Source organism: Euprymna scolopes, chromosome 40 (assembly GCF_053919585.1).
Source record: "Euprymna scolopes isolate OS-2025 chromosome 40, ASM5391958v1, whole genome shotgun sequence".
NCBI classification, from domain to species: domain Eukaryota; kingdom Metazoa; phylum Mollusca; class Cephalopoda; order Sepiida; family Sepiolidae; genus Euprymna; species Euprymna scolopes.
The window spans coordinates 11,231,227-11,249,503 of record NC_136521.1 but is presented as its reverse complement, the minus strand read 5'-3'; the positions used below and the strand labels follow the sequence as shown (position 1 = coordinate 11,249,503).

The following is an 18,277-nucleotide window of genomic DNA, read 5'->3' as shown; positions in this document are numbered from 1 at the left end:
AGGAGTGAAAGCATTGTTTGAACTATCGATTTCACAATCCTGATCATGAAATGTGTACATTTTCCAATCATCATCATTTGCTTCAGAAGGAGTACTACGACTTTGTACCCTTCTCCGATTGTCACACCTCCTACCCCCAACTTGAACATGCTGGATTACTTTGTTTGGTCATACGTCGAGAACATCACCAACTTGACCTCCCACAACACCAAAGCCAGCCTAATCACTGCTATCTACTGAGTATTCGTCGAGATCTTGCGGCCACTTGTTGAAAAGGCATGCTCCCAGTTCCGGACCCGTATTGAGGCGTTGACTGAGACTGAAGGTAGTTACATTGAATAGATGTCAGCTCTATTACATAATCAAGTTACCTAAATTGATTTTTTTTTTCAATAAAAGTTTTAAAATAAAGCTGTAGTGTTGTTTTCTTTAGGGCAACAAACTTTATTGTTCCGCCCCGTACACACACACACACACACACACACACACACACACACACACACATAAGAAAAAGAGAAAGAGACATAAAGAGAGAGAAAGTGACAGATAGAAGGAGAGAGAGAGAGAGAGAGAGAGAGAGAGAGAGAGAGAGAAGGGTATGTGACGGGCAGAGGAAGAATGCTATAAAATAAAGGGACAACCAAGCGCGGTTTTGTTTTCAGTGCTTAATCCGGATGATAAGGAGGAGGGGGTTAGGGTTAGGGTTAAGGAGGAGGGGGAAGAGATAATTCTGAATCATATATACTTATTAGCTAAACCTACATCATCATTATTCTTTTGTTTTGAAAAAAGTAAATAAAAAAAAACGTTAGATGATATTTTGGCTTGATGGCGCCTGACACACAATAATTTAATAGGTTCCGCACTCTCACCCAAGCTCCAACCTCTGTCCCATCGCTGCACTGTCACATCCTTGTAAATGTTTTTTTTTTTTTTTTTACAAGTAATTTCATGGAAAGTGCTATGGTGAACGCACAGCACTCAACTTTCACTCGATGTGAAAGTATCAGCAGTAGCTAAAAGATTAGCAGCAGCAGTAGCTAAAAGATGCACATATGTAAATTAGAAAGTGTGCACGAGAAGAAAAAGGAGAAAGATAAGGAAAAAAATACACCACGTGGTCGACAGAAAAAAGTCGATGTCGAAGAAAAAAAGATGTGTAAAGTCGATAATGAGAATGGACAGGCTGTGACTGGCGATGCGTTTGGAGTAAAAAGAAAAATGTACAGCAGGCAAGATATCTTTATCCGCACCAAAACCAAAACCAAAACCAAAACGTAGATTCCATGAACAAAGCTTCTTTCTTAGAAGTGCACGCCTGTAGAATTCTCTTCCGTTTGCCTGTTTCCCACCTGACTACAACTTGGATGTCTTCAAGTCCAACATAAACAAATTCCTGATGAATCGCCACCTTAAGTAAGACACTTTATCAAATCTCCAATACTAACTATTACTACGATACTATCCCATTGATGACTGTACACGCAATAACCCTTATCCTCGAGTGGCTTCCAGGCCTTAATAATTGGTGATCTCCATGTAAGAAAAAAAAACAAAAAAAAACTAGTGTTTATTTTAATTAAGAAAATCAAATTATATTAGGAAGACATGGCCATATTGTTTTAGATTTGCCAACATTCAAGGGCGACAATTCAATTTGACTACGAAAATTTGGTTGTATTCAAAATAATTACAACTTTTTAACCATTAAAAATTTGATTTTCTAAATAAAAAAAATTAATTTTTGCGATTTTTGGAATATGACATCCTCGTTCCATGATTACTATTATAATTTTTTTTTTTTTTTAACTAAATGTAATTCTAAATAAGCCTGTGGAACTCTCTTCCGTTTGCCTGTTTCCCACCTGACTACAACTTGGATGTCTTCAAGTCCAACATAAACAAATTCCTGATAACCCGCCACCTTAAGTAATCAAATTTATCAAATCTCCGATACTAACGATTACTACAATACTATCCCATTGATTACATGCAATAACGCTTATCCTCGAGTGGCTTCCATGCCTTTATAAGTGGTGACTACCATGTAAAAAAAAACAAATAAGATGGACGATAGTGAGAGACTTTTAAGTGGTGTCGAGATGGGAAAGTAACGCTAATAAAAGCCTTTATAAAAAAAGAAAAAAATACAGACCCGGATTTTTATTTATTTATTTCCAGTTTTATTTTTATGAATCACTAAAGTAAAGTGTATACAGCACAATCACATTGACACACCAAAGTTAAGCAACGTTGAGTCTGACCAGTACCAGATGGGTGACCATTTGGGAAGGCGAGGCGCTGTATGTACCGCAAATTAAAATACCAGGTTGAGAAACTGACGCGGTCTATCCTTCTCTCAAGGGTAGATGAGACTCTCTTAAGCCAGGGTACGCAACCCATCTAGTGATGGCGTTACGATAGAAAATACCTTTGATAGCCCTGGCGAAGCGTCAAGTATTCAGCTACCAACAAGATTCGAATTACACTACAAACTCATGTAGTGAGTTCAATCTCGGCTACGGCTGTGCTTGAATGAAAGTAAAGCGTAACAACCACGTTACAGCAAAATCCCGCCCCTTCATTGTTGAGGTCTCTAGATGCTCAAAAGCTTTCTATTCTAATAGCTCACATTACTAGACATTGAAATCCCCTCATTGTTTATTGCTTCCTTGACTATACTAACTTGCAGAAGTTTGAATGTAATGTGAACCAACATCTTGCTGCTCAACTCCCTACAGTCTCATGTAAGACATGACATCAAATAGTGGCTCCTTCACGTTTCGAGTGACAAGATTCCTTGTTTATAGCGAAAAATAGTAATAAGAAAACTGGATAGATAAAAATAAAGAAAATGTAAATATGATTCTAAATTTGTGTTCATAGTGAAAAACAGTAGTAAAAAAAAAAAAAAATGAATAAATAAAAATTTTAAAAATGTAAATGGGATTCTAAGTATAAATATATTCTAAATATAAAGAGATTCTTATTTTTCTCTGGAAAAGTGGTATTTCGAGTTTTTGTGGAAGAACAAAAAAAAACAGTTGCTTGTTATTCAGCTGACTCTTCATCCTCGTGCTGTGAAAGGAATCATAAAGAAAAGCTTATTCATATTATTTGGATTCTCCGGACTACTACTCTCATCTCGAATGTATACAACGTTTCGGCCGATGTAACCTCCGGGCTTCTTCAGGTGTATCTTGTCGGAACTCTTTTTGTCAAACTCACAAAGACCCGTGGCATAGTGAATAAAATACTTGGTAAATTCACGTGTGAGTTACGCTCATCTGGATGTTGAAGGCCCAATACCCAGTGCGGGCGACACTCAAAAATACAATTCCGAATTACTTAGAACTTCTATCTGATTCTGGCTGACAGAACGAGAACACGCTACCCACTGTAGATTTAAAAGAAAAAAAAAAAAAAAAAGGGTTCCATTTGAAATTCCGTGCAGATTCCAGAGTTTAACAGAACAGTTCCCAAGTTCAACAGAAAGATTTTCAAGTTCGATAAAAAGATTCCCAAATTTGACAGAAAGATTCTGGAGTCCGACAATGTGAAAATAACAATCAAGGCGAGAACAGTAGTCCAAAGAATCCAAATAATACGAATAACCAACCCTCATCTCCAAAATTCCAAAAACAAAAATAAGTTTCTTACAATTTTGGTCCGGATTTTATCTCTTTGAAATTTAACGTAAACTGGGACTGTCCGATCGAACAAAATCATATTTTATACGTATTATTATTATTATACACGGCATAATCACGTTGACACACAGGTTCCCGCTGGATCACCGAAGCTAAGCAACGTTGAACCTGGTCAGTACTAAAATGGGTGACCATTTGAGACTTCCAGGTGCTGTATGTGTTCTCCGCTTATCTCGGCATTGTTTTCAGTTGTCTTGGTCTTCTCCTAGCTACTGCACTCAAGCAGTGCCGATTAAGGAGAGGTGTGGTTGAGGATTGCGCAACCCTTGCCTCATAATTACATGCACAGCTGCCCCTACGAGGATATCCTTTGTCTTTCGAGACTGAATGGAGGCATTGGTTATTATTAAATACCTTGACACTTCTTCCTTCGGAGCAACCTGATTTGACCCGTCCCAGAAATTTTGTATCACTTTTATACCCTTTTATGTGAATAAAATCAAGATATAATGATACTAAACCTTAACTCTAGAATCCTTATTCCAATTTTAATCAAAGTTAATTACAAGAAACAACTGAAATTTAAGGAATCTTTAATGTAAGTCTGAAAAATTTTAATGTAAGTCTGAAATATTTGAATTTTCAAATGACAGGTTGTGCTCGTATTGTGTCCTGTCGCTGACGGAATGAGGGAACATTATCCACTGTAGATTAAATAAAGGGCTCTGTTGGAAATTCCGTGTAGATTCCAGAGGTCAACAAAAAAGATTTTCAAGTTCGACAAAGATTCCAAAGTTTGGCAAAAAGATTCCCAAGTTTGATAGAAAGCTCTTCTGAGCGCCAATCTATAGTCCCCTCTCGCCAAACTTTCACGAAAAACACCCGTCTAGCTGAAACCACTATCAATAATTTCCCCCACTCTTTATCTGTGCCTAAACGAAAACATATATTCCATGAACAAGCTTCTTTCTTAGAATTACACGCCTGTGGAACTCTCTTCCGTTTGCCTGTTTTCCAACTGACTACAATCCGGTTGTCTTCAAGTTCAATGTAAACAAATTCTTGATGAGCCATTCTCTTAAGTAATCCAATTTACCAAATTTCTACTACTAACGATTACTACGATATTGTCCCATTGACTACTGTACACTCATTAACACTTATCCTCGAGTTACCTCCAGGCCTTGATAAGTGGTGACTCCTATGTAAAATTAAAAAAAAAAAAACGGTTCCATCTGAAATTCCATGTGGATTTCAGAGTTCAACAGAACGATTCTCAAGTTCAACAGTAAAATTTTCGAGTTCGATAAAAAAAATTCCCAAATTTGAGAGAAAGATTCCCGAGTCCGACAATGTGAAAATGACACTCAAGATGAGAACAGTAATCGAAAGAGTCTAAATAATACGAATAATCGCAAAAATTCTGAAAAATAAAATAAGTTCATCTCAAAATTTTTGTCCGGATTTTACCTCTTTGAAATTTTACTGTGACAGTCTGATGAAACTAAATCATATTTTATATCTATTATTATTATTAAACTAGCCTGGGTGCCCGGTGTTGCTCGGGTGTTTCGAGGTGTGTGTTGAGCAAAAAAAAAAAAAAAAAAAAAAATGTGGCAGTAGGCAGGTAGGCAGGCTTGAACCAATACCACGAAAGAGGAAAAGAATGTGAAAAAAAAAAAAAAACGTGACGTCTTTGCCAAACCAGAAGTGGCGAAGATCTAAATTAAGGCTAGTCAATCGAAAACAGAGGATGGCGACTTTCAAAAATATCGGTGCAAAAATCGACCCTTCCTTGTAGAGAAGTGCCCAATAGAGGCTGAAGGAATTAACGTTTTCGGCCAATTTTTCGATGTTTGTCTTTCGAAGGATCAAGGTTAAAACGATACCGATATTTCCAGGATCCGTCGCTTCTGTCAAAAGTTTTTGCGAGACATATAAACGCACACTCACACACACACACACATACATTTTGCCTTTTATATATTAGATTTTCATAAAACTGAATCCCTGTCCCCACCCCCCGGATTAAACATTGATGTGAAACAAAAGCACCCCCCCCACATCATCATCAACATCAACAACGACTTTAATTTAAGTCATTTTATAAAAAATTTAATTTTATAAAATCAACATTAGATTCTCTACAGTGCAATGTAGACTACAAATGTATTGTGGACTAAATCACTGTGAGGAGGCATGTGAAGCACTCTCCCTGTGCATCGTGATGGGTCTGCAACTAGAGCAGGAAAATCAATCGATTTGATTGAAAAATGGGCGACTTGACCAATTTTGATGACAAGATAAATATGGGAGTGTGAAACATTCGTTGATCATCATTCAATCCCAGGCAATGCTGGGTCTCCCTGCTAGTATATATATATATACATACATATATTTATACATACATATATATATATATATATATATATAATATATATATGTATATATATATATATATATATATATATATAATATATATATATATGTATATATATATATATATATATAATATATATATATATATGTATATATATATATATATATATATATAATATATATATATATATATATATATATATATATATATATATATATATAATGTATATATATATTAGTGTTGGGATGATTAATCGGAATCAGGAATCGGAGAAATCAGGAATAGGAGAAATCGGAGCTTTTTGGAGTATGGGAATCCGTATCGAAATCGGAAAAATTTGAGCCTATTTTCCGATGACAAAACCGATTCCTTCAACTATCGTTTTTATTTGATTTTGGTTTAAGAAACATCTTCCACTGTTTGTAGTAATAATAAAATAATAAATATTTATTGATTTTAACTCCCAGTAAGCCAAAAATCTCTAGATAACCCCCTCAGAAGTGTGTTTTTACGTTTGAGAAAATATCGGCACATTTAAGATGTGTTTTTACAGTAATCAGGACAAAATAACAATTTTATAGTTAAATATTTAGAGATTTATAAAGAATCGAATCGATAATTGTATCAGAATCGGGAAAATATTGGAATCATCCCATCACTAATATATATATATGAAATTATAGGAACTTATATAAATCTGGCAATTAAAAAAATAAAATAAAAATAAAATGGCCCAAAAAATTGAGCAAAAAAAACAATCGAACAATATATATATATATATATATATATGTATATATATAATATAAAGCTGAACGTCTGAGTGTGTGTCTGGTCACGAATAGGCTCCTATATGGTTGCCTATTATAGAAAACTGATCACATATAATGATAGAAGATGTATCGAGACACAGGAATGGGTATGTTTGATCTGGCATAATGATGATTCATTAAAATTGTGGGGTCTGCGTACGCGCCTGGTCCACAAAGTATGGAAATAAAAAATTTAAAAATTAAAAAAAAAACCTTTACAAGTGTTTTTGATATAGATGTACATAAGAATACTTTGATAAGTATGTTTTAACTTAAATAGGGATGGTATAATAAAATTGCGGGGTCTGCATTCGCGCCTGGCCTCCATAGAATGGAAATAGGCACAAACTTTAATAAAGACTTTTCATATCTATCTGCGTAAGTATACTTTGATAATTATGCTTCAGTTTGAAGAAATATGGTATAATAAAATTATGGGGTGTTCGTTCACGCCTGACCTCCATAGAATGGAAATATGTGACAAAGTTTAACAAGGTTTTTTAATATAGATCCACAGAATACTGTGATAAGTGTTTCAGTGTGAACAGGTATGGTATAATAAATTATGGGGTTTATCTATCTTATTTTTGCTTTCATCATATTTTGTTTTGATTTTGATACCCTCAAATTCGAAGCTATCTCTTTACAACCCTTCCTTTTCATAACCTATCATACTTTCATGAATCAGAGTCCATTTTCTGTCGGCTGTTTTTGAACCCAGTCAACGACGGGTACTTTTGCTAGGATATATATATATATATATATATATATATATATATATATATATATATATATATATATATATAGTAATTTATAAAATATATATGGCGATTAAGCTACACTGAATATTCGGCGTTTCATCCACTATAGGATTCGTCAGGCTTATGCGCATAAGCCTGAGGAATCCTAGAGTGGATGAAACGCCGAATATTCAGTGTAACTTAATTGCCATATATATTTTATAAATTACTAACTAGCTCTACCTACGTATTGAGCACTTTTGAAGTAAATACTTAGAGTTTACGCATAAATCTATACTTTTGTATATTAAATTTATGTGAGTAAATGAAGAAGTTCGATAAAATACACTTGAAGAAGGTTAGAGGAGGTTGCATCGATCAAAATATCGTAAAAAAAGACTTAAGATGAGAACAGTAGTCCTTATAATGCAAATAATGATTGAAGACCTCAACTGGAAGGGCACAGAGTGTACTGTAATCTTGGGGAGGATTATTGCCATTCAAATTCCAAAATAAGCCAACGGTCATTATCAGTGAGAAATGAATCGTCAACGGTTGTTGTGATAAGGCAAAATGATCCAAAATGGTTATCGAAACAAACGGAGAACATTGGATATCTAGGGAAACTTTTTGTCACTCAGATTCCAGGTAAAAGCAGTTGCTAATCACTCATGTTAAAATATCTTCTGAGTAAAAAAAAAAATGAGGATTAGAGGATTATGGAGGTAGAGTAGCATCCACGTCTTCATTGGAAAAGTGCAGAGAGTACAAGAAACTTAAGGAGACTTATTAAGCTGCCCTTCGCGGTGGCTAAGTCGGACCAACTGAGCCTTGACCATTCTGTGCTCATATTGCCTTGTTTGCTGTCAGTCTGAAGTATGCTCCTATGTAGTTCTAGGTGGTCCACCTTCCCAGGCTTTACCTTCTCGCACTTTGAAAAAGGGGTTAATTTATTACTAGTCGCCTGAGGCATTCGTACAAAAGAATGCCGACAGGGCTGCGCAGGCAATTTTTGTTTGAGCAGATGCTCTTCCTCTATGGTGTTGGTTTTTCAAACCACACTTTCCAAACCACACTAAATCTTGTGTCTAATCTTCCCGCTGTTAGAGGAAGATAAGGCCAACATTCATTATCAGCAAGAAATCAATGGTAAACGGTTGTTGAGATAGTGTGTGTGTGTGTGTGTGTATGTGTGTGAGAGAGAGAGTTCCCTATGGACTCAGAAACGGCCCGGCTGATTTTTTAAAAAATTTCACACAATTTATTTTATGTGTCTGGGAGTGTTCTTGTGTAGGTTTTGTATCAGAATGTCTTCGATAAGTATCAAAAATCGAGTGCATTCGAGAAGCTTTACCACCACACAAGCAAGAAAAGTCCAGCCTATAAAAGCACCCGTTATAAGACAGGGCGCGTTCGAAATGAATATTTCTGTTGAGAGCCCAACTGAACCATGATACTTGACTTTTGCATTTTAAAATTTAATTCAAGCAATTTACATACAGATAATTTCATAAAATCAACAGTAAATTCGCTACAGTGCAATGTAGACTACAATGTATTGTGGACTAAGTCACTACGGTGAGGCATGTGAAACTTTTTCGGGGGGGTGGTCCCTAACTAGAGCAGGTAATCAATCGATTTGATTAAAAAATGGGCGATTTCGATGACAATGAAAGTATGGGAGGGTGGAACATTTGTTGATCATCATTCAACCACGGAAAAAGTCGGGTCTCCCTGCTGACCATTGATAATATGAAGACTCGTAGTCAATACAAAAAAAAAAAAAAAAAAAAGACAATTATCGCAATAACATAAAATTAGAATTTAAGGGTACTTGTACAGTTTAATCAACACATTAAAAAACGAAAATATCGAAAAAAGGTTATATTGTACGTATCCGTTTTGGACTGAAGATCTCCGAAAAAAAATTTACTTAATTTGATCGAGTAGTTTTTGTTGTTGTTGTTGTTGTTGTTGTTTACAGCGGAAAAACACGTTTTTATGAGAGCGTGTTGAAGTCAACCATCTTGGAATTTTTTTAACACGCCACAGGGAGATAACTCAGTTTAAAGCACCGACACTCCCTCCCCATCTTTATTACTCGCTTTTCTCCCTAAAATTCAAACCTTTTCCTCGGTATCACAACAAATAGTTTTTCGCTGTAAAACAAAAACTACTTGATGAAATTAAGTGAATTTTTTTTTTTTTCGGAGAACTTTATTCCATAACGAATACGTGCAATATAACCTTTTTTTCGATATTTTCATTTTTTAATGTCTTGATTAAACTGTAGAAGTACCTGAAATCTAATTTACAATTGTTTTGTCGAGAAGTTTTTGCTGACAACAAACGATGCGCAACAACAAAAAAGACGGGCCTTTTGGCTAGGAATAAAGTGTAGTATCTGTTCCGATGCTATCCTTCACATTTGCTGTCCTCGGTCAGTGGACGAGAAATCCTTTATGACCGAGACAATTTTAATTTTTGTTCCTATTCAGAGTGCCCCCTTTTGGGGAAGCTGGATTTTCCCTACATTAAAAACCGCCCTCGTCGGGAGACAAGTAAATAGCAACAATAAAAAAAGACGGGGGAAAAAAGCTCACCAATTCAAAAGTTTGCTGTGAAATACATCGCATTATCGGCTTTTGCTTTGGTGATGGAGGAGGCGAATCTTCCACAGGTGAGTCCTCCGAAACAGAATCTTCCACGGGTGAGTCGTCGTCCACGGGTGAGTCGTCCAGGGAAAGATCTTCAGTGGGTGACTCCATTATTTGTTTGTTTGATTGATTGATTGATTGATTGATTGATTGATTGATTGTTTGTTTTGTACGCAGTTTAACTCCGAGTTCGACACTAACTGAAACTGGTTTCGTCTTACGCAGTTTTTGTTTGTTTTCAGAATGAGTTAAAAATTGATAGATGAAACATACCGTGAGAAAGAGAGAGAGAGAGAGAGAGAGAGAGAGAGAGAGAAAGAGAGAGAAAGAGAGAGAGACAGAGAAGCTGGGTGGGAGAAAAGAGAAAATAATTCTGATTGGATCAAATACGGCAGATTAAGCATGTGTGTGTATATATAAATATACATATATAATATTATACACACACACACACACACACACACACACACACACACACACACACACACAAGCGCGCGCGCGTGTATATACCCGACAGATTAGGCATGTGTATGACGCTCCCTATTTGGGGATACCAAATTGGTCAAAAGGAAAATTATTCCCAACTCGCATTTAGGTAAAAATGCACTTTCGTATAAATAATCGAATTCATTCACAAACGTATCACAAAAACAAATAAAATAACATCCCTCTCTCTCTTTCTCTCTCTCTCTCTCTCTCTCTCTCTCTCTCTCTCTATATATATATATATATATATATATATATATATATATATATAATTTTATGTACCTTTATAAAAGTTTATATCAATATTTTCATTACCTCGACAGTGCTCAATATGTAAGTAGAGCTAGGAAGTAAGTTTTGAAAATATGTGTAGCTCAATTGCCATATATATTTTAAAAACGTACTAATACATATGTGTGTGTGTGTGTGTGTGTGTGTGTGTGTGTAGAGAGAGAGAGAGAATTATATTTTAATATATGTGTGTGTGTTTATATATATATATATATATATATATATATATATATATATATATATATATATATATATATATATATATATATATATATACGTACATTTACAGAAAGAAACGGATTAGAGAGAGAGCGAGGGGAATATATCGATGGAGAGGGAGATATAGGAAGGAATAGACCAAAGAAAGAAGAGACGAAGAGGAGAATAAACAAAAGGAGAGAGAGATTGAGAGGAGCTGTTGAAGTAAAAGGGGAGGAGGAGGAGGAGGAGGGACATGAAAATATAATGATAAAGAGATTGAAGTAAAGAGAGATAGATAGATAAGGGTATAGATCGAAGAAAAGGGAGAAAGAAAAAGAGAGGCAGAGAGTGTAAAAGAGAAAGACTGAGAGAGTGAAGGAGGGAAAGAAAGAATGAAAGGGAGCGATTGAAAGAGAGCAAGTGAAAGAGAAAGAGAGAAGCAGACAGGGAGTAAAAGAGAGAGACAGAGAGAAAGAAATAGAAAGGGAAAGACAGTGAGAGAGAAAGAGTGAGAGAAAGAGCGAGAGAGACAAAGAATAAAGAACAGAGAGACATAGGGAAAGAAAGAGAAAGACAGACAGAGAGAAAGAGAACGGGGGAGTCAAATGAAAGAGAGACAGAGAGTAAAAAAGACAGAAAATGAAAGAAAGAAAGAGTGAAAGAGAAAGAGTGAAAGATATGGAGACAGCGATAAACAGAGAGAGAGAGAATAACAAAGAGTGAAGAGAGAGAGATTGAGAGAGAGAGTGAAAGACAGAAAGAAAGAGAGAGGAGTCAAATAATAAAGAAAGAAAGGGGGGGAGTCAAATAATAAAGAAAGAAAGGGGGGGAGTAAATAATAAAGAAAGAAAAGGGGGAGTCAAATAATAAAGAAAGAAAAGGGGGAGTCAAATAATAAAGAAAGAAAAGGGGGAGTCAAATAATAAAGAAAGAAAGGGGGGAGTAAATAATAAAGAAAGAAAGGGGGGAGTCAAATAATAAAGAAAGAAAAGGGGGAGTCAAATAATAAAGAAAGAAAAGGGGGAGTCAAATAATAAAGAAAGAAAGGGGGGAGTCAAATAATAAAGAAAGAAAAAGGGGGAGTCAAATAATAAAGAAAGAAAAGGGGGAGTCAAATAATAAAGAAAGAAAAAGGGGGAGTCAAATAATAAAGAAAGAAAAAGGGGGAGTCAAATAATAAAGAAAGAAAAGGGGGAGTCAAATAATAAAGAAAGAAAAAGGGAGTCAAATAATAAAGAAAGAAAAGGGGGAGTCAAATAATAAAGAAAGAAAAGGGGGAGTCAAATAATAAAGAAAGAAAGGGGGGAGTCAAATAATAAAGAAAGAAAAAGGGGGAGTAAAATAATAAAGAAAGAAAGGGGGGAGTCAAATAATAAAGAAAGAAAGGGGGGAGTCAAATAATAAAGAAAGAAAAGGGGGAGTCAAATAATAAAGAAAGAAAAGGGGGAGTCAAATAATAAAGAAAGAAAGGGGGGGAGTCAAATAATAAAGAAAGAAAGGGGGGAGTCAAATAATAAAGAAAGAAAAGGGGGAGTCAAATAATAAAGAAAGAAAAGGGGGAGTCAAATAATAAACAAAGAAAGGGGGGGAGTAAATAATAAAGAAAGAAAGGGGGGAGTCAAATAATCCAGAAAGAAAAGGGGGAGTCAAATAATAAAGAAAGAAAAGGGGGAGTCAAATAATAAAGAAAGAAAGGGGGGAGTCAAATAATAAAGAAAGAAAAAGGGGGAGTCAAATAATAAAGAAAGAAAAGGGGGAGTCAAATAATAAAGAAAGAAAAAGGGGGAGTCAAATAATAAAGAAAGAAAAGGGGGAGTCAAATAATAAAGAAAGAAAAAGGGGGAGTCAAATAATAAAGAAAGAAAGGGGGGAGTCAAATAATAAAGAAAGAAAAAGGGGGAGTCAAATAATAAAGAAAGAAAGGGGGGAGTCAAATAATAAAGAAAGAAAGGGGGGAGTCAAATAATAAAGAAAGAAAAGGGGGAGTCAAATAATAAAGAAAGAAAAGGGGGAGTCAAATAATAAAGAAAGAAAAGGGGGAGTCAAATAATAAAGAAAAAGGGGGAGTCAAATAATAAAGAAAGAAAAAGGGGGAGTCAAATAATAAAGAAAGAAAAAGGGAGTCAAATAATAAAGAAAGAAAAGGGGGAGTCAAATAATAAAGAAAGAAAAGGGGGGAGTCAAATAATAAAGAAAGAAAAAGGGAGTCAAATAATAAAGAAAGAAAAGGGGGAGTAAAATAATAAAGAAAGAAAAGGGGGAGTCAAATAATAAAGAAAGAAAGGGGGGAGTCAAATAATAAAGAAAGAAAAAGGGGGAGTCAAATAATAAAGAAAGAAAGGGGGGAGTCAAATAATAAAGAAAGAAAGGGGGGAGTCAAATAATAAAGAAAGAAAAGTGGGAGTCAAATAATAAAGAAAGAAAAGGGGGAGTCAAATAATAAAGAAAGAAAGGGGGGGAGTCAAATAATAAAGAAAGAAAGGGGGGAGTCAAATAATAAAGAAAGAAAAGGGGGAGTCAAATAATAAAGAAAGAAAAGGGGGAGTCAAATAATAAAGAAAGAAAGGGGGGGAGTAAATAATAAAGAAAGAAAAGGGGGAGTCAAATAATAAAGAAAGAAAAGGGGGAGTCAAATAATAAAGAAAGAAAAGGCGGAGTCAAATAATAAAGAAAGAAAAGGGGGAGTCAAATAATAAAGAAAGAAAGGGGGGAGTCAAATAATAAAGAAAGAAAAGGGGGAGTCAAATAATAAAGAAAGAAAAGGGGGGAGTCAAATAATAAAGAAAGAAAAGGGGGAGTCAAATAATAAAGAAAGAAAAGGGGGAGTCAAATAATAAAGAAAGAAAAGGGGGAGTCAAATAATAAAGAAAGAAAAGGGGGAGTCAAATAATAAAGAAAGAAAAAGGGGAGTCAAATAATAAAGAAAGAAAAGGGGGAGTCAAATAATAAAGAAAGAAAAGGGGGGAGTCAAATAATAAAGAAAGAAAGGGGGGAGTCAAATAATAAAGAAAGAAAAGGGGGAGTCAAATAATAAAGAAAGAAAGGGGGAGTCAAATAATAAAGAAAGAAAAGGGGGGAGTCAAATAATAAAGAAAGAAAAGGGGGGAGTCAAATAATAAAGAAAGAAAAGGGGGAGTCAAATAATAAAGAAAGAAAAGGGGGAGTCAAATAATAAAGAAAGAAAAGGGGGAGTCAAATAATAAAGAAAGAAAAGGGGGAGTCAAATAATAAAGAAAGAAAAGGGGGAGTCAAATAATAAAGAAAGAAAAGGGGGAGTCAAATAATAAAGAAAGAAAAGGGGGAGTCAAATAATAAAGAAAGAAAAGGGGGAGTCAAATAATAAAGAAAGAAAAGGGGGAGTCAAATAATAAAGAAAGAAAAGGGGGGAGTCAAATAATAAAGAAAGAAAAGGGGGAGTCAAATAATAAAGAAAGAAAAGGGGGAGTCAAATAATAAAGAAAGAAAAGGGGGAGTCAAATAATAAAGAAAGAAAGGGGGGGGTCAAATAATAAAGACAGAAAAGGGGGGAGTCAAATAATAAAGAAAGAAAAGGGGGAGTCAAATAATAAAGAAAGAAAAGGGGGAGTCAAATAATAAAGAAAGAAAGGGGGAGTCAAATAATAAAGAAAGAAAAGGGGGGAGTCAAATAATAAAGAAAGAAAAGAGGGAGTCAAATAATAAAGAAAGAAAGGGGGGAGTCAAATAATAAAGAAAGAAAAGGGGGGAGTCAAATAATAAAGAAAGAAAGGGGGGAGTCAAATAATAAAGAAAGAAAAGGGGGAGTCAAATAATAAAGAAAGAAAAGGGGGAGTCAAATAATAAAGAAAGAAAAGGGGGAGTCAAATAATAAAGAAAGAAAAGGGGGGAGTCAAATAATAAAGAAAGAAAAGGGGGAGTCAAATAATAAAGAAAGAAAAGGGGGAGTCAAATAATAAAGAAAGAAAGGGGGGGGTCAAATAATAAAGAAAGAAAAGGGGGGAGTCAAATAATAAAGAAAGAAAAGGGGGAGTCAAATAATAAAGAAAGAAAAGGGGGAGTCAAATAATAAAGAAAGAAAGGGGGAGTCAAATAATAAAGAAAGAAAGGGGGAGTCAAACAATAAAGAAAGAAAAGGGGGGAGTCAAATAATAAAGAAAGAAAAGGGGGAGTCAAATAATAAAGAAAGAAAAGGGGGGAGTCAAATAATAAAGAAAGAAAGGGGGAGTCAAATAATAAAGAAAGAAAAGAGGGAGTCAAATAATAAAGAAAGAAAATGGGGGGAGTCAAATAATAAAGAAAGAAAAGGGGGAGTCAAATAATAAAGAAAGAAAAGGGGGAGTCAAATAATAAAGAAAGAAAAGGGGGAGTCAAATAATAAAGAAAGAAAGGGGGAGTCAAATAATAAAGTAAGAAAAGGGGGGAGTCAAATAATAAAGAAAGAAAAGGGGGAGTCAAATAATAAAGAAAGAAAGGGGGGAGTCAAATAATAAAGAAAGAAAAGGGGGAGTCAAATAATAAAGAAAGAAAAGGGGGAGTCAAATAATAAAGAAAGAAAGGGGGAGTCAAATAATAAAGAAAGAAAAGGGGGGAGTCAAATAATAAAGAAAGAAAAGAGGGAGTCAAATAATAAAGAAAGAAAGGGGGAGTCAAATAATAAAGAAAGAAAAGAGGGAGTCAAATAATAAAGAAAGAAAATGGGGGGAGTCAAATAATAAGGAAAGAAAGGGGGGAGTCAAATAATAAAGAAAGAAAATGGGGGGAGTCAAATAATAAAGAAAGAAAAGGGGGAGAAAGAAAGGGGGGAGTCAAATAATAAAGAAAGAAAAGGGGGAGTCAAATAATAAAGAAAGAAAAGGGGGAGTCAAATAATAAAGAAAGAAAAGGGGGAGTCAAATAATAAAGAAAGAAAAAGGGGGAGTCAAATAATAAAGAAAGAAAAGGGGGAGTCAAATAATAAAGAAAGAAAAAGGGGGAGTCAAATAATAAAGAAAGAAAGGGGGGAGTCAAATAATAAAGAAAGAAAAAGGGGGAGTCAAATAATAAAGAAAGAAAGGGGGGAGTCAAATAATAAAGAAAGAAAGGGGGGAGTCAAATAATAAAGAAAGAAAAGGGGGAGTCAAATAATAAAGAAAGAAAAGGGGGAGTCAAATAATAAAGAAAGAAAAGGGGGAGTCAAATAATAAAGAAAAAGGGGGAGTCAAATAATAAAGAAAGAAAAAGGGGGAGTCAAATAATAAAGAAAGAAAAAGGGAGTCAAATAATAAAGAAAGAAAAGGGGGAGTCAAATAATAAAGAAAGAAAAGGGGGGAGTCAAATAATAAAGAAAGAAAAAGGGAGTCAAATAATAAAGAAAGAAAAGGGGGAGTCAAATAATAAAGAAAGAAAAGGGGGAGTCAAATAATAAAGAAAGAAAGGGGGGAGTCAAATAATAAAGAAAGAAAAAGGGGGAGTCAAATAATAAAGAAAGAAAGGGGGGAGTCAAATAATAAAGAAAGAAAGGGGGGAGTCAAATAATAAAGAAAGAAAAGTGGGAGTCAAATAATAAAGAAAGAAAAGGGGGAGTCAAATAATAAAGAAAGAAAGGGGGGGAGTCAAATAATAAAGAAAGAAAGGGGGGAGTCAAATAATAAAGAAAGAAAAGGGGGAGTCAAATAATAAAGAAAGAAAAGGGGGAGTCAAATAATAAAGAAAGAAAGGGGGGGAGTAAATAATAAAGAAAGAAAGGGGGGAGTCAAATAATAAAGAAAGAAAAGGGGGAGTCAAATAATAAAGAAAGAAAAGGGGGAGTCAAATAATAAAGAAAGAAAAGGGGGAGTCAAATAATAAAGAAAGAAAGGGGGGAGTCAAATAATAAAGAAAGAAAAGGGGGAGTCAAATAATAAAGAAAGAAAAGGGGGGAGTCAAATAATAAAGAAAGAAAAGGGGGAGTCAAATAATAAAGAAAGAAAAGGGGGAGTCAAATAATAAAGAAAGAAAAGGGGGAGTCAAATAATAAAGAAAGAAAAGGGGGAGTCAAATAATAAAGAAAGAAAAGGGGGAGTCAAATAATAAAGAAAGAAAAGGGGGGAGTCAAATAATAAAGAAAGAAAGGGGGGAGTCAAATAATAAAGAAAGAAAAGGGGGAGTCAAATAATAAAGAAAGAAAGGGGGGAGTCAAATAATAAAGAAAGAAAGGGGGGGGGTCAAATAATAAAGAAAGAAAAGGGGGGAGTCAAATAATAAAGAAAGAAAAGGGGGAGTCAAATAATAAAGAAAGAAAAGGGGGAGTCAAATAATAAAGAAAGAAAGGGGGGAGTCAAATAATAAAGAAAGAAAGGGGGGGTCAAATAATAAAGAAAGAAAAGGGGGGAGTCAAATAATAAAGGAAGAAAAGGGGGAGTCAAATAATAAAGAAAGAAAAGGGGGAGTCAAATAATAAAGAAAGAAAGGGGGAGTCAAATAATAAAGAAAGAAAAGGGGGAGTCAAATAATAAAGAAAGAAAAGGGGGGAGTCAAATAATAAAGAAAGAAAGGGGGGAGTCAAATAATAAAGAAAGAAAAGGGGGAGTCAAATAATAAAGAAAGAAAGGGGGGAGTCAAATAATAAAGAAAGAAAAGGGGGAGTCAAATAATAAAGAAAGAAAAGGGGGAGTCAAATAATAAAGAAAGAAAGGGGGGGAGTCAAATAATAAAGAAAGAAAGGGGGGAGTAAAATAATAAAGAAAGAAAGGGGGGAGTAAAATAATAAAGAAAGAAAGGGGGGGAGTCAAATAATAAAGAAAGAAAAGGGGGAGTCAAATAATAAAGAAAGAAAAGGGGGAGTCAAATAATAAAGAAAGAAAAGGGGGAGTCAAATAATAAAGAAAGAAAAGGGGGAGTCAAATAATAAAGAAAGAAAGGGGGGAGTCAAATAATAAAGAAAGAAAGGGGGAGTCAAATAATAAAGAAAGAAAAGGGGGGAGTCAAATAATAAAGAAAGAAAAAGGGGGAGTAAAATAATAAAGAAAGAAAGGGGGGAGTAAAATAATAAAGAAAGAAAGGGGGGGAGTCAAATAAGAAAGAAAGGGGGGAGTCAAATAATAAAGAAAGAAAAGAGGGGAGTCAA

General features: G+C 34.7%; 1 protein-coding gene across 2 annotated transcripts in view; it reads right to left on the bottom strand.

The window, feature by feature from the left end:
• Window positions 1-18,277, bottom strand: part of LOC145265363 (uncharacterized) — a 625,842-nt gene that overhangs the window by 205,126 nt on the left and 402,439 nt on the right. The window contains exon 1 of one of the 2 annotated variants that reach the window (XM_080121148.1): window positions 10,183-10,476. The exons of the other annotated variant lie outside the window; for it this stretch is intronic. Within the exon in view, the coding sequence (XP_079977274.1) occupies window positions 10,183-10,347 (165 nt within the window). The 5' untranslated portion in view covers window positions 10,348-10,476. Of the gene's footprint in view, window positions 1-10,182; window positions 10,477-18,277 lie in introns of those variants that run through there. 2 annotated transcript variants of the gene reach the window in all.